The 14,786-nt window shown below is 38.5% G+C and overlaps 1 protein-coding gene across 12 annotated transcripts in view; it reads right to left on the bottom strand.

Moving 5' to 3' along the window:
• Positions 1-14,786, bottom strand: part of NEK10 (NIMA related kinase 10) — a 325,496-nt gene that overhangs the window by 190,943 nt on the left and 119,767 nt on the right. For all 12 annotated transcript variants that reach the window (XR_014232504.1, XR_014232505.1, XM_082346463.1 and 9 more), the window contains one exon: positions 3,224-3,299. Coding sequence is in view for 10 of the 12 variants with exons in the window: in XM_082346463.1 (XP_082202589.1) it covers positions 3,224-3,299 (76 nt within the window). In the remaining 2 variants the exon portion in view is untranslated. The remainder of the gene's footprint in view (positions 1-3,223; positions 3,300-14,786) is intronic.

Raw genomic sequence — 14,786 nt, 5'->3', positions numbered from 1 at the left:
CTGATCCCTGGTCAGGGAACTAGATCCCACATGCATACCACAACTAAGAGTTCCCATGCCACAACAAAGGATCCCTCCTGCCACAACTAAGAAGCCCATGTGCTGCAACTAAGGAGCCTTCCAGCTGCAACTAAGGAGACTGCTGGCTGCAACCAAGGAGCACACTGCCACAACTAAGGAGCAGGAGAGCCACAACTAAGGATCCTGCCTGCCACAACTAAGGAGCCCATGTGCTGCAACTAAGGAGCCTGTCAGCTGCAACTAAGGAGACTGCTGGCTGAAACTAAGGAGCCCGCAAGCCACAACCAAGGAGCCCACCGGCTGCAACTAAGACCCAGTGCAACCAAATAAATAAATAACAAATATTAAAAAAAAAAGAATGCTCCCAGGCACTTCCTGCAAATGTTGATAAAGAACTTTCTGCTATTAAATAAGTTAATACCTGAGGAAGCAAAGGCAAAAGCAAAGAGCAAAATGACATGGGAACATCAAACTCTGGGGAACGTGGAGAGCCGGGGCAGGCATCCCAGGTCCACATGAATTGGCTCAGAGGAGCTCAAAAGAATTACACAAAGATTACAGAATGTGGAGGGAAATACCCTGGAAATAGATAAAAGGACAATTCAAGAAAAGGCATGAAGGTATGAGACTCAGGGCAGAGAATGTGAAAGATATTTGTTTTACTTTTGTTCAATTCACAAACTCAGAGAAAACACAAAGGGAAGGATATAAAAATATTCAAAAGTAACTGGACATGTCAAACAATATATTAGGAAACATCTTAAATTTGGAACAATTAGAATTTGAGAGATTATACAGCTGACATTTCCAGTACATGTCCTTGACATCATGCAGTGAACAAGTTCCCATGATTCTCTGCCTGGGGGCTTCCTCCCAGCCACCCCAGGAGGCCAGGAGTGACTGAAGGTCACCCATGGAGTAGCCCTTAGCCACTTGTGACTGAGAAAAGAAAAAAAAAAACCTCCTACCTTTAATTTGGCATATAGGACAACTCTGAAACATCTCGTGCACTGTATCCCAGATAATAATCTACAGATCTGATTTTTTAAAAATAAATTTATTTATTTATTTATTTTTGGCTGTGTTGGGTCTTCGCTGCTGCATGTGGGCTTTCTATAGTTGAGGCGAGCGGGGGCTACTCTTAGTTGCGGTGCACAGGCTTCTCATTGTGGTAGCCTCTCTTGCTGTGGAGCACCAGGCTCTAGGCACGCAGGCTTCAGTAGTTGCAGCATGCAGGCTCAGTAGTTGTGGCTCACGGCATCTAGAGCACAGGCTCAGTAGTTGTGGTGCATGGGCTTAGTTGCTCCGCGGCATGTGGGATCTTCCCAGACCAGGGATTGAACCCGTGTCCCCTGCATTGGCAGGCGGATTCTCAACCACTGTGCCACCGGGGAAGCCTGGACCTGATTATTAATGTTTCCTGTACTGGCTGCTTTCCCTTCTCTGTCTCATTTCCTACCCCCCACCCCCCACCACTATTTCATGGAACCACCTACGAAATAAACTATTTCACTTGGATTCTTGTCTTTTGGAAAATCCCAAAGTAAGAAAGTAATGGAATGTAATTTAGAACTGAGTTCTTTTAACTCTGGCTTGTGAGCCTAAGTTGATTGTGTATTTTAAAATACAAGGGGCATTTCTAACAACCAGGAGAGAGGAAGGTGGGATAAGGGAGTAGAAATAAATATTTTAAAGCAATTTAAAAGAACAAAGAGCTTGATAGAAAGATGAATGGTCATACATTTGTGATATTCCTAAGTGAAATAATACCTTAACTGTATTAGGAGGTTCAGCTTTCCTAACTCTGTAGTTAATTTAAAAATTAAAAGAAAATGTGAATCCATCTTTGGGCTAATAAAACAAAATAGTTATCATGTTTTAGATTTCTTCTTACATACTCTATAGATTTCCTGCCCCCCACCTCAACACACACACAAAATTATCATAATAGCGATTCTAAACTGAATTCACAGTCTTGGGAATAAATGTGCTTATTTTTAGTTTGTATTTTATTTGTTCTGTAATTTTGATTGACAATCAAATCTGTTCAGGAATATATGATTATTTAACACTTTTATGATGAAGCTTTTATTATTTTTGAAAAAGAATACAAAGTAGAAGAAATGAAAACTATTATTCCAGCAACAAGTAATGGGTGATTCATATCCTTATTATTAAGAGATTAAGTGCGCAGATAAACTATCAGTTTTCAAGGTACAATATTAACCTGGCCACCAATCTCTGCATCTTCCCATGAAGCTAGTTTCAAAAACAAAGATGTAAGAAATTTCTAGCAAAATAAATGAAAATTCACCCCTTAAAAACACTATTTTGCACATTCTTGTATGAAAGGACTTTGTAAAATAGGGCTGTTATTTCCAAATTCCACCCACCTTGGAGAAGATTCATTCTGAATCCTACCCCCAGGACTCTGATGCACAATAGACTAGATTAAAAAAAGAAGATGGAAGTGTCTTGATTGCTTGACCCGACGAATGAAATTTCAGAATATTTCCCTGAAATCTGCTGCATCTACGGACTACCATATCTGTTTGCTAATTTCGACAGATTCAGACAAATGATATGTGATCAGCAAAAGAAGATTCTCACTTCATGATAATTAATGGATTGCAAAGGAACCCTAAAAAGCATGCTAAAAAAGTCTCAATTCATCAAAATAATGCTCATTTGCCCAAGAAGCACCAATTTTGTAAATATATGTGTAAGTATATATATCATCATTTATTCATTCACATAATAAAATTTATTCAGCACCTATTATTTGCCAGACGCTGGGACAGGTATTAGGACATAAAAACCCTTTCCTTGACCTTGAGTGTCTATAGATGGAAAGAGAGCAAAAGAATCATATATACAATAGATGCAATAAAATGTTCCAAGTGTCATATTGCGTAGCAAGTCTACTAATTCATTCACAGATTCATTCAACGACTCTGTACACCTACTGTGTGCCAAAGATCACTTCAATTACAAGTAATTGAGGGGCAGAGTTACCTTAAAGGAAAGATAGTTTGTTATTTTAAACACATAATGGTACGATTCTATACATGTGTATTACCTGGGTAATTGAGGAAAACTTATTAAATATGTAAATATCTTTCCTTTGCAAGCCAAGAAAAGAAATGAAAGCCCAAACCAGTTAAAAAATGGTGTTAGAGAGCTATAAAATAATTGTCCTTACCAGGAATACAGAATTGTTCCTACAACAGATGTAAGTTTACTGCTTTCTTGTTTTTGCTTTGCCAGGCCAAAGTCAGCTACAATTCAAGAAGAAAAACAATTTGATTATATTTTCCCAGAATTAGCATTGTTCCTTAGCTTTTAACATTCTGCAAAAACAAAACAAAACAAAGCAAAAAGCTATTACAATTACAAGAGAAAGCTTTTCTTGTTTTCCCTGTCAAAATGCCCCATGCGCCAATCTTCTGAACCACTCCCAGCCTTCATTAATGGTGTACATACATTAGGTCATTATGCTATCTATATATATTGACATAATGAGGTTTCATTAAAAAATATTAAAATAAGTCTTTCTGACTGGAAGATAGGACAAAGTACTTATTGAACTTGTGATTCTACTTTTTTAGGTTACCCTTTATAATTTTCAAATAAATAAAATGAATCTAATGTTTTGGCATATGGCAGTCATCACCTCATCTGGCTAAAAATGTAAACAAATATGGTAAGCCTAAATAATCACCATGAAGGTCTGAAAACCTGAAATTAATGGTATCTATTTGTACAAAGTCATAGTAAATAACAATGTTCACAATCATCTCAAAATACTTATATAATAATAGAATTATGTTAATACAATGGATTCTAATTTTTAAACTAGAACACTAAATATTTATATTTAATATTAGCACTAGCTATATTTTTCAAAGCACCTTCACATACTTCTCTTTTTTAAGCCACTCAATAACTTAGATCAAAGTGGTAGAAACAGATATTATTCCTATTATCATTGTATGGATTTACAAACATTTCAAGAGGTTTAATTACTAGAATTAAACAAAAAGACAGTGTTGAACCAGGGCAAAAATTCAAGTTGCTATTCCTAATAAAGTTTGATGTTCACAATATCACTTTTTTAAGTGTACTAAATATGTATGGAGTTTCACTGTAATGAATTTTAATAAAAAGTATTTGATTATCTATACTAAAGTGTCTTTGACAGGTTGAAAATATTCTGAAGTACCTTGACTTCAAAGTAATATTAATTCATGTTATTAATAACAATATCCATTTACAAAACAACAACCTTGAACTAGCACAGATTTAGCTGCTTACATATATTGTCTATTTTAATACTCACAGTGCAATAGGAATTACTATAGTTAGTGCCTGTTAGTGCTTAAAGGCAAGGACTCTGGAACTGAACAGGCTCAGTTCAAATCCTGGCTTCATTATGTGCTACCTGAGTAACTCTGGGCAAGTTATTTAATCTCTCTTTGCAATAGTTTTCTTATCTGTAAAATAGGGATTGTAATAATATAGATAGTAGTACTATAATATTAAAATCTGAATAAGTTAACATATGCAAATGTAGTATAGCATAGTGATAATCAACTGATGTATATCGCTATTTAATCTTCACAACCACCCATTTTATAGATGAGGAAACAGAGGCTCAAAGAGAATGAGTGCCTTGCTCAGGGTTTCTCAGGGAGAAATGAACAGAGTTAGACATGAATTTGAGGTTGCTCAATCTAAAGCCCCAAATTCTTATCAAAACAGAATATAATACTGCCAACAAAGAAAAATCAGGCCCAAACCATTTTATTTACAAATTCAACCAAACACTTAAAGGATAAATATCAGTTATGCATAAACTCTACCAGAAAATAGAAGAGGAGAGAACACTTCCCAACTCATTTTATGAAGTCAACATTACCCTGAACAAGTCCAGACAAAGACATTACAAGGAAAGAAAAGCACAGAACAATATTGCCCATGAGAATAGATGCAAAAAATAAGTAAATCCAATCTAGGGATATATTAAAAAGGATAACAAATAATAACCAAGTGGGGTTTATGCCAAAAATACAACGCTGATCCAACATTTAAAAATTAATCAATAGAGTTCACCAGATCAGAACATTAGAGAAGGAAATCATACGAACATCTCAATAGTTGTATAAGAAGAATTTGAGAAAATTCAATATCTATTCCTTTCAGCAAAGTGGAAAATAGACAGGCATTTCCTTAATCTGATAAAGGGCATCTATGAAAACCCTACAGCCAACTTTCTAGTTAATGTTAAAAGACTGAATGTCTTTCCCTTAAGATAAAAAAAAACAAGGCTGGATGTTCTCTTGACTTATGGTGATCATTTCACAGTATATAACAAATATCGAATCATTATGTTACACACCTGAAACTAATACAATGTTGTAGGTCAATTATATCGCAATTAAAGCAAAGAAGAAAAATAAAAAAGAAATAAAAGATATAGCCATCTTGTTACTATATTGATAGATATTTTGAAGAGATTGTCATATAAGAACATTTTTAATGTGCCTTGATAACTGAATTTTAAAAATAAATCAGAAAACATTATTTTCTCTTTCCTTTCAAAAAAAAAATAAAAGAAAGAAAACATACTAATTACAATACCATCATAGGAACAAATATCTAGGAATAATATGACAAAGGACATGAAAGACCTATGCAGGAAAATTATAAAATTTTGTTACAGAGTCATTAAAGAAGATTAAAATTAATGGAGAGAAAGTCCAAATTCATGGATTGGGATTTTCAATATTATATAGATTTCATTCTTCCTAAACTAATTTATGCAATTCTAATCAAATGTCTTCATATTTTGGGCAGAACTTCACAAATTGAGTATAAAATTCATATAGAAATAGAAACTGCCAAGAGGAGTCATGGATTTTAATATAAAAGAGGACAGAGTTTTCTATAGTATATTAAGAATTATTACAAGGCTATAGTAATTAAGACAAGGTAGTATAAACTCAGGATACACAGAAAAAAAGGCAAGGATGTCCACTCTCACCATTCCTATTCAAGATTGTACTACAGGTCCAAGTAAGTACAACAATTGCATACAAATTTTTGTGCGAAGATAATTTTTTATTTCTCTTTGATAGATTCCTTGGAGTGGGATTACTGGATCCTATGATAAGTGTATGTTTAATTTCATTAAAAACTACCAAGCCAAAATATTTTCCATTGTGTTCTCACCAGAAATGTATGAGAGTTCTAGTTGCTTCTGCCTCCTCACAAGCATTTGAAGTTATCAGGGGTTTTTTAATTAGCCATTTTAACTAGCATGTAGTGGTAGCCCAGTATAGCTTTCATTTGCATTTCCCTAATGACTAATGGTGCTGAACATGTTTTATGTACTTATTTGCCATCTGTGTATCTTCTTTAGTGAAGTGCTTGTTCAAAATTTGGCCCATTTTTTCATGGGGTTGTTTGTATTCTTATTACTGAGATTTCTTATTATTTGTATTATTGATACTAATTCTTTGTCAGATAGATGATCTACAAATATTTTCTCCTTGTCTTCAACTTGTTTTTTCATCCTCTTAATAATATCTTTCATAGAACAGAAGTTTTAAACTTTAAGGAAGTTCAATGAATTAATCTATATATATATATATTATGGTTTTGATGTTATAGTTTATTTTCATTTATTTATTTTATTCTGGCTGTGCTGGGTCTTCTTTGTGGCACGTGGGCCTCCCTAGTTGCAGCGTGTGGGCTTTCTAGTTGTGGTGTGTGGGCTCTAGAGCACACAGGCTTAGTTGCAGCATGTGGGGTCATAGTTCCCCGACAAGGGATCGAACGTGGGCCGCCGGCATTGGGAGCACAGAGACTTAACCACTGGACCACCAGGGAAGTCCCTTGATGTTATAGTTAAGAAATATTTGTCTAGTCCAGGCTATTCTGCTGAAGAGGCCACATAGAGAAGAGGGGTCCTGGTGAATGAGAGGCCAAGTTCCAACCAAAAGCCAGAACTAATTGCCCATCATGTGAGTGAGCCTTCTTGGAAGTGGATTCCCAGGCCAAGTCAAGGCTTCAGACGATGCAGCCCTGGCTCACAGCTTGACTGAAGCCTCATGAGAGACTCTGAGCCAGAATCATCCAGCTAAGCTGCTGCTGGATTCCTGTCCCTTGAAATGGTGAGAAAATAAATGTTTGTTGTCTTAAGCCACTAAGCTTTGTGGTAGTTGGTTACACAATAATGGATAATTAATACAACCACTATCACCTAGTCCAGGACACCACGAACTCTCATCCAGGCTACTGAACTATACTTTCTAAGCAGACTCCCCACAGCCATCACTACCCTCCGAAACATAATTCTCCATACCAGAGTCACAGTGATCTTTGAAAGACCTAAAGCAGATATCACTACCTAAAGGTTAAAATTCTTTAAAGGCTTCTGATAGATATTAAGAATAAAGACCAAACTCCTACCAGGCATAAAAGGCCACACATGATCTGGGTTTTCAGAAAGGTCTTTTTTGACCGTACTATCAAAAACTCATCCCTTTCCTCAATTCTCTATTATATTTATTGAATTCTTACTATCTTTCAATCTGAAATTACTTTCTTTGTTTTTATTTACTTAATATTCATTTACATATTGGGGTCTGTAATTCCTAACCAGAATGCAAGATTCATGAGAGCAAAGATTTTGTGTGGTTTATCACTGTAGACAGATGGAGATGTATCTTTCGATACATATATAGACATATATGCATATGTATGAGTATATTTATCTATCTGTCCTCTCAATACAGTAGTACTACTGACAAATGAGAGGGCTAAGCTCTACAAAGTGTTTTTAAGAACTATGCAAAAGCTAGATGGCTTGTTATAACCTTTCCATTTCTCTATAGTGCAATGGAGAAAACTGGTAGACATAGCATAGTGTTTCAATATTTTGGGGAGCTCACTATAATTTTGGCATACATAAACTTTGACCAACTTACTATCTAAAATAATACTTTGACTTTTAGTTCTAATGCTACATAGAAATTATCCTGTTTCTATAAAAATGCCACTGATTTTGAAAGGCAAAAAACCAAGGATTGGCACTCACAATGACTCTACTCACTCCAGTTAATTGAGATAATGGCAGAAACTTGGACAGCTGTCTGCAAAATCACCGATGGTCAAGAAGTACTCTTTTTTTTTTTAAACAAGGACATTTTAATTAATTAATTTATTTATTTTTGGCTGTGTTGGGTCTTCGTTTCTGTGCAAGGGCTTTCTCTAGTTGTGGTGAGCGGGGCCCACTCTTCATCACGGTGCGCGGGCCTCTCACTGTCGTGGCCTGTCTTGCTGTGGAGCACATGCTCCAGGCATGTAGGCTCACTATGACAATAGATGAGAAGCACTTGGAAATACTGCACAGATATAAGGTGTTCCCATTCCTCTCCACATGAGCATTCATCCATCACATGTCTGTCAGAAACTCCCAAGTTCACAGCCAAGCCAGAAAGCCCCAGTCTTTGTCTGGGGATTCACCCCCAGCCCTATGAAGCACCTGCCTCTTCACACCCCATCTGGGATATCCCAAATCACAGATGACATCACATCTTCCCCATTTCCTAGGCTTGAAATCTCTGACACGTCTCTCTTGCTCCTATACTTACTCACACACCAGGTCTTATATCTGAATTTCCAATTGTTTCTGTGATCACAGTTTAAATATGCCAGGAGCCCAGGCACTCTCTACTCCTGCAATAACCCAGGTGTACCTCATCAGAAAGCTTTTCCTTATAATCCATTCTACAAAGTATTTAACAGTGGAAAAATCTACCAACCCCTGTCTTCAGCACAGTAGGTCCCCATTAAGTACCAGAAGGTCTCCTGATTACTATTCTTTATAAAGTTTCCAGCTGCCCTATCTGGCCTTCAAGATGGTACATGTACATACTGATTCACTCATTTGTCCAACAAATATCCACTAAGTATATACTATGTTCCAGGTAACGGGCTAGGTACTAAAGATAAGATGGTAACCACATCAGAAGCCATCCATATTGACACAACCCTTAGGACCAGTGGCAGAGATACACATTAAACCAAGAATCACACATATAAATGTAAATTTACAGTTAGGATAAGATGATTAAAGAACAGGTAAATATATGATATTATGAGAGGGTAACGTAGGGGACACAGCTGATCAGGAAAAGCTTGTGTGATAAAATGGCGGTTGAATGAATATATGAAGGAGGGCAGGAGTTAACTAGGTAAGAAAAGAAAGTGGAGAAGAGACTTCCAGGCTGAGGAAGCTACATATACAAAGGTCCTGTGATCAAGGGAGAATGGTCCATTGAGGAACTGAGAAAAAGCCAGGCTTGCCAGAGGGTAGAGAATCAGGGATAAAGGACTCTGCAGGCCATGCTCAGATGACTGAGCTCTCTCATTATCAGCCAATCTAAAATGTCCACTCCAAAAAAGTATTGGCCTGACCCTTGTACCACACTTGATTATGAGCACCTGGGTGCCCTTAAGCCTGCCTTTTTCTTTGCCCAAAATGGCTTCCCTAAGGGAATACTATAAAGAGACTCAGTTAAAAGATGAACTCCAGAGGAGAGGAGAAGATGGTGGAAGAGTAAGATGCGGAGATCACCTTCCTTCCCACAGATTCATCAGAAAAACATCTACACGTGGAACTGCTCCTATAGAACACCCACTGAACGCTGGCAGAAGACGTCAGACCTCCCAAAAGGCAAGAAACTCCTCCACGTACCTGGGTAGGGTAAAAGAAAAAAGAAACAACAGAGACAAAAGAACAGGGACGGGACCTGCACCAGTGGGAGGGAGCTGTGAAGGAGGAAAGGTTTCCACACACTAAGAAGCCCCTTCGCAGGTGGAGACTGCGAGTGGCAGAGGGGGGAAGCTTCGGAGCCACGGAGGAGAGCGCAGCCACAGGGGTGCGGAGGGCAAAGCAGAGAGATTCCCACACGGAGGATCAGTGCCGACCAGCACTCACCAGCCCGAGAGGCTTGTCTGCTCACCTGCCAGGGTGGCGGGGGCTGGGAGCTGAGGCTCAGACTTCAGTTGGATTGCAGGGAGAGGACTGGGGTTGGCGGCGTGAACACAGCCTGAAGGGGTTAGCGCACCACAGCTAGCCGGGAGGGAGTCCGGGAAAAGGTCTGCAACTGCCGAACAGGCAAGAGACTTTTTCTTGCCTCTTTCTTTCCTGGTTCGTGAGGAGAGGGGATTCAGAGCGCCGCCTAAACGAGCTCCAGAGACGGGCGCGAGCCGCGGCTATCAGCGCGGACCCCAGAGACGGGCATGAGACGCGACGGCTGCTGCTGCCGCCAACCAAGAAGCCTGTGTGCAAGCAAAGGTCACTATCCACACCGTCCCTCCCGGGAGCCTGTGCAGCCCACCACTGCCAGCGTCCCGTGATCCAGGGACAACTTCCCCGGGAGAACGCACGGCGCACCTCAGGCTTCTGCAACGTCACGCAGGCCTCTGCCGCCGCAGGCTCGCCCCACATCCGTACCCCTCCCGCCACCTGGCCTGAGTGAGCCAGAGCCCCTGAAGCAGCTGCTCCTTTAACCCTGTCCTGTCTGAGCGAATAAGAGACGCCCTCAGGCGACCTAAACACAGAGGAGGGGCCAAATCCAAGGCTGAAACCCGGGAGGTGTGCGACCAAAGAAGAGAAAGGGAAGTTTCTCCCAGCAGCCTCAGAAGCAGCGGATTAAAGCTCCACAAACAACTTGATGTACCTGCATCTGTGGAATACCTGAATAGACAAAGAATCATCCCAAATTGAGGAGGTGGACGTTGGGAGCAAGATATATTATGTTTTCCCCTTTTCCTCTTTTTGTGAGTGTGTATGTGTTTGCTTCTGTGTGAGATTTGTCTGTATAGCTTTGCTTTCACCATTTGTCCTAGGGTTCTGTCCGTCCGTTTTTTGTTTTTTGTTTATTTTGTTTACTTAAAAAATTTTTTTCTTTTTTTCTTCATAATTAATTTTTATTTTTTTATTTTATTTTATCTTACTTTATTTTATTTTATCCTCTTTCTGTTTTTCTTTCTATTTTTTCTCCCTTTTGTTCTGAGCCGTGTGGATGAAAGGCTCTTGGTGCTCCAGCCAGGCATCAGGGCTGTGCCTCTGAGGTGGGAGAGCCAACTTCAGGACACTGGTCCACAAGAGACCTCCCAGCTCAACATAATACCAAACGACGAAAATCTCCCAGAGATCTCCATCTCAACACCAAGACCTAGCTTCACTCAATGACCAGCAAGCTATAGTGATGGACACCATATGCTAAACAACTAGCAAGAGAGGAACACAGCCCCATCCATTAGCAGAGAGGCTGCCTAAAATCACAGTAAGGCCACAGACACCCCAAAACACACCACCAGACATGGACGTGCTCACCAGAAACACAAGATCGAGCCTCATCCACCAGAACACAGGCACTCGTCCCCTCCACCAGGAAGCCTACACAACCCACTGAACCAACCTTAGCCACTGGGGACAGATACCAAAAACAACAGGAACTATGAACCTGCAGCCTGCAAAAAGGAGACCCCAAACATAGTAAGATAAGCAAAATGAGAAGACAGAAAAACACACAGAAGATGAAGGAGCAAGGTAAAAACACAGCAGACCTAACAAATGAAGAGGAAAAAAAAAAAAGAGAGGAAATCAGCAGTCTACCTGAAAAAGAATTCAGAATAATGATAGTAAAGATGATCCAAAATCTTGGAAATAGAATAGACAAAATGCAAGAAACATTTAACAAGGACATAGAAGAACTAAAGAGGAACCAAGCAACGATGAAAAACACAGTAAAAGAAATTAAACATACTCTAGAAGGGATCAGTAGCAGATTAACTGAGGCAGAACAACGGAAAAGTGACCTGGAAGATAAAATAGTGGAAATAACTACTGCAGAGCAGAATAAAGAAAAAAGAATGAAAAGAACTGAGGACAGTCTCAGAGACCTCTGGGACAACATTAAACGCACCATCATTCGAATTATAGGGGTCCCAGAAGAAGAAGAGAAAAAGAAAGGGACTGAGAAAATATTTGAAGAGATTATACTTGAAAACTTCCCTAATATGGGAAAGGAAATAGTTATTCAAGTCCTGGAAGCACAGAGAGTCCCATACAGAATAAATCCAAGAAGAAACACACCAAGACATATATTAATCAAACTATCAAAAATTAAATATAAAGAAAACATATTAAAAGCAGCAAGGAAAAAACAACAAATAACACACAAGGGAATCCCCATAAGGTTAACAGCTGATCTTTCAGCAGAAACTCTGCAAGCCAGAAGGGAGTGGCAGACCATATATAAAGTGATGAAGGAGAAAAACCTACAACCAAGATTACTCTACCCACCAAGGATCTCATTCAGATTTGATGGAGAAATTAAAACCTTTACAGACAAGCAAAAGCTGAGAGAGTTCAGCACCACCAAACCAGCTTTACAACAAATGCTAAAGGAACTTCGCTAGGCAAGAAACACAAGAAAAGGAAAACACCTACAATAACAAACCCAAAGCATTTAAGAAAATGGGAATAGGAACATACATATCGATAATTACTTTCAATGTAAATGGATTAAATGCTCCCACCAAAAGACACAGACTGGCTGAATGGATACAAAAACAAGACCCATATATATGCTGTCTACAAGAGACCCACTTCAGACCTAGGGACACATACAGACTGAAAGTGAGGGGATGGAAAAAGATATTCCATGCAAATGGAAATCAAAAGAAAGCTGGAGTAGCAATTCTCATATCAGACAAAATAGACTTTAAAATAAAGACTGTTACAAGAGACAAAGAAGGACACTATATAATGACCAAGGAATCGATTCAAGAAGAAGATATAACAACTGTAAATATTTATGCACCCAACATAGGATTACCACAATACATAAGGCAAATACTAACAGCCATAAAAGGGGAAATCGACAGTAACACAATCATAGTAGGGGACATTAACACCCCACATTCACCAATGGACAGATCATCCAAAATGAAAATAAATAAGGAAACACAAGCTTTAAATGATACATTAAACAAGATGGACTTAACTGACATTTCTAGGACATTCCACCCAAAAACAACAGAATACACATTTTTCTCAAGTGCTCATGGAACATTCTACAGGATAGATCATATCGTGGGTCACAAATCAAGCCTTGGTAAATTTTTTTTTTCTGTCACAAAGTTATTCTATTTTTATTAGGTGAGCTATGATCAAGTGGGAAAAATAATTAGGAAGAAATTGAAAGGCATAGTTTGTGTCATCCTTCTAAAAAGCCTAGAGAATATTTTTAAATTTACAATGTATTTCAAGCATTCAACAGAAATTTCTAATTTAAAAAAAAAACTCTTAGAAAATAGAAAGGAGAAGATTACTTCTCAAAAATGTTAAACATTTTTGGTGCTAATAGTTACCATAGTAATTAAAGCTAATACACCTGAAGTATTTCCCGCCTATCTTTTAACTGTGAGCTTGGATTCCTTGGAATTTTATCTGTGGTAATTCCATAAGGTCTGCATTAAAGACCTTGAAATTTTTGTTGAATATATTTCTGCCAGCTACCTGGGAGACATATCAATTATGGCCCATTTTATTTTTTCATTTTTTATTTATTTATTTTTTTGTAAACATCTTTATTGAAGTATAATTGCCTTACAATGGTGTGTTAGCTTCTGCTTTATAACAAAGTGAATCAGTTATACATATACAATATGTTCCCATTTCTCTTCCCTCTTGCATCTCCCTCCCTCCCACCCTCCCCATCCCACCCCTCTAGGTGGTCACAAAGCACCGAGCTCATCTCCCTGTGCTATGCGGCTGCTTCCCACTAGTTATCTATTTTACATTTGGTAGTGTATATATGTCCATGACACTCTCTTACCCTGTCACATCTCACCCCACCCCCTCCCCATATCCTCAAGTCCATTCTCTAGTAGGTCTGTGTCTTTATTCCCGTCTTGCCACTAGGTTCTTCATGGCCTTTTTTTTTTTCCTTAGATTCCGTATATATGTGTTAGTATACTGTATTTGTTTTTCTCTTTCTGACTTACTTCACTCTGTATGACAGACTCTAACTCCATCCACCTCATTACAAGTACCTCCATTTCATTTCTTTTTATGGCTGAGTAATATTCCATTGTATATATGTGCCACATCTTCTTTATCCATTCATCTGTCGATGGACATTTAGGTTGCTTCCACGTCCTGGCTATTGTAAATAGAGCTGCAATGAACATTTTGGTACATGACTCTTTTTGACCTATGGTTTTCTCAGGGTATATGCCCAGTAGTGGGATTGCTAGGTCGTATGGTAGTTCTATTTTTAGTATTTTAAGGAACCTCCATACTGTTCTCCATAGTGGCTGTATCAATTTACATTCTCACCAACAGTGCAAGAGTGTTCCCTTTCCTCCACACCCTCTCCAGCATTTATTGTTTCTAGATTTTTTGATGATGGCCATTCTGACCGGTGTGAGATGATATCTCATTGTAGTTTTGATTTGCATTTCTCTAATGATTAACGATGTTGAGCATTCTTTCATGTGTCTGTAGGCCATCTGTATATCTTCTTTGGAGAAATGTCTATTTAGGTCTTCTGCCCATTTTTGGATTGGGTTGTTCGTTTTTTTGTTATTGAGCTGCATGAGCTGCTTGTAAATCTTGGAGACTAATCCTTTGTCAGTTGCTTCATTTGCAAATATTTTCTCCCATTCTGATGGTTGTCTTT

This window comes from Balaenoptera borealis (genome assembly GCF_965194805.1).
Source record: "Balaenoptera borealis genome assembly, chromosome: 12".
NCBI classification, from domain to species: domain Eukaryota; kingdom Metazoa; phylum Chordata; class Mammalia; order Artiodactyla; family Balaenopteridae; genus Balaenoptera; species Balaenoptera borealis.
This window is presented reverse-complemented; position numbering and strand designations above follow the sequence as displayed.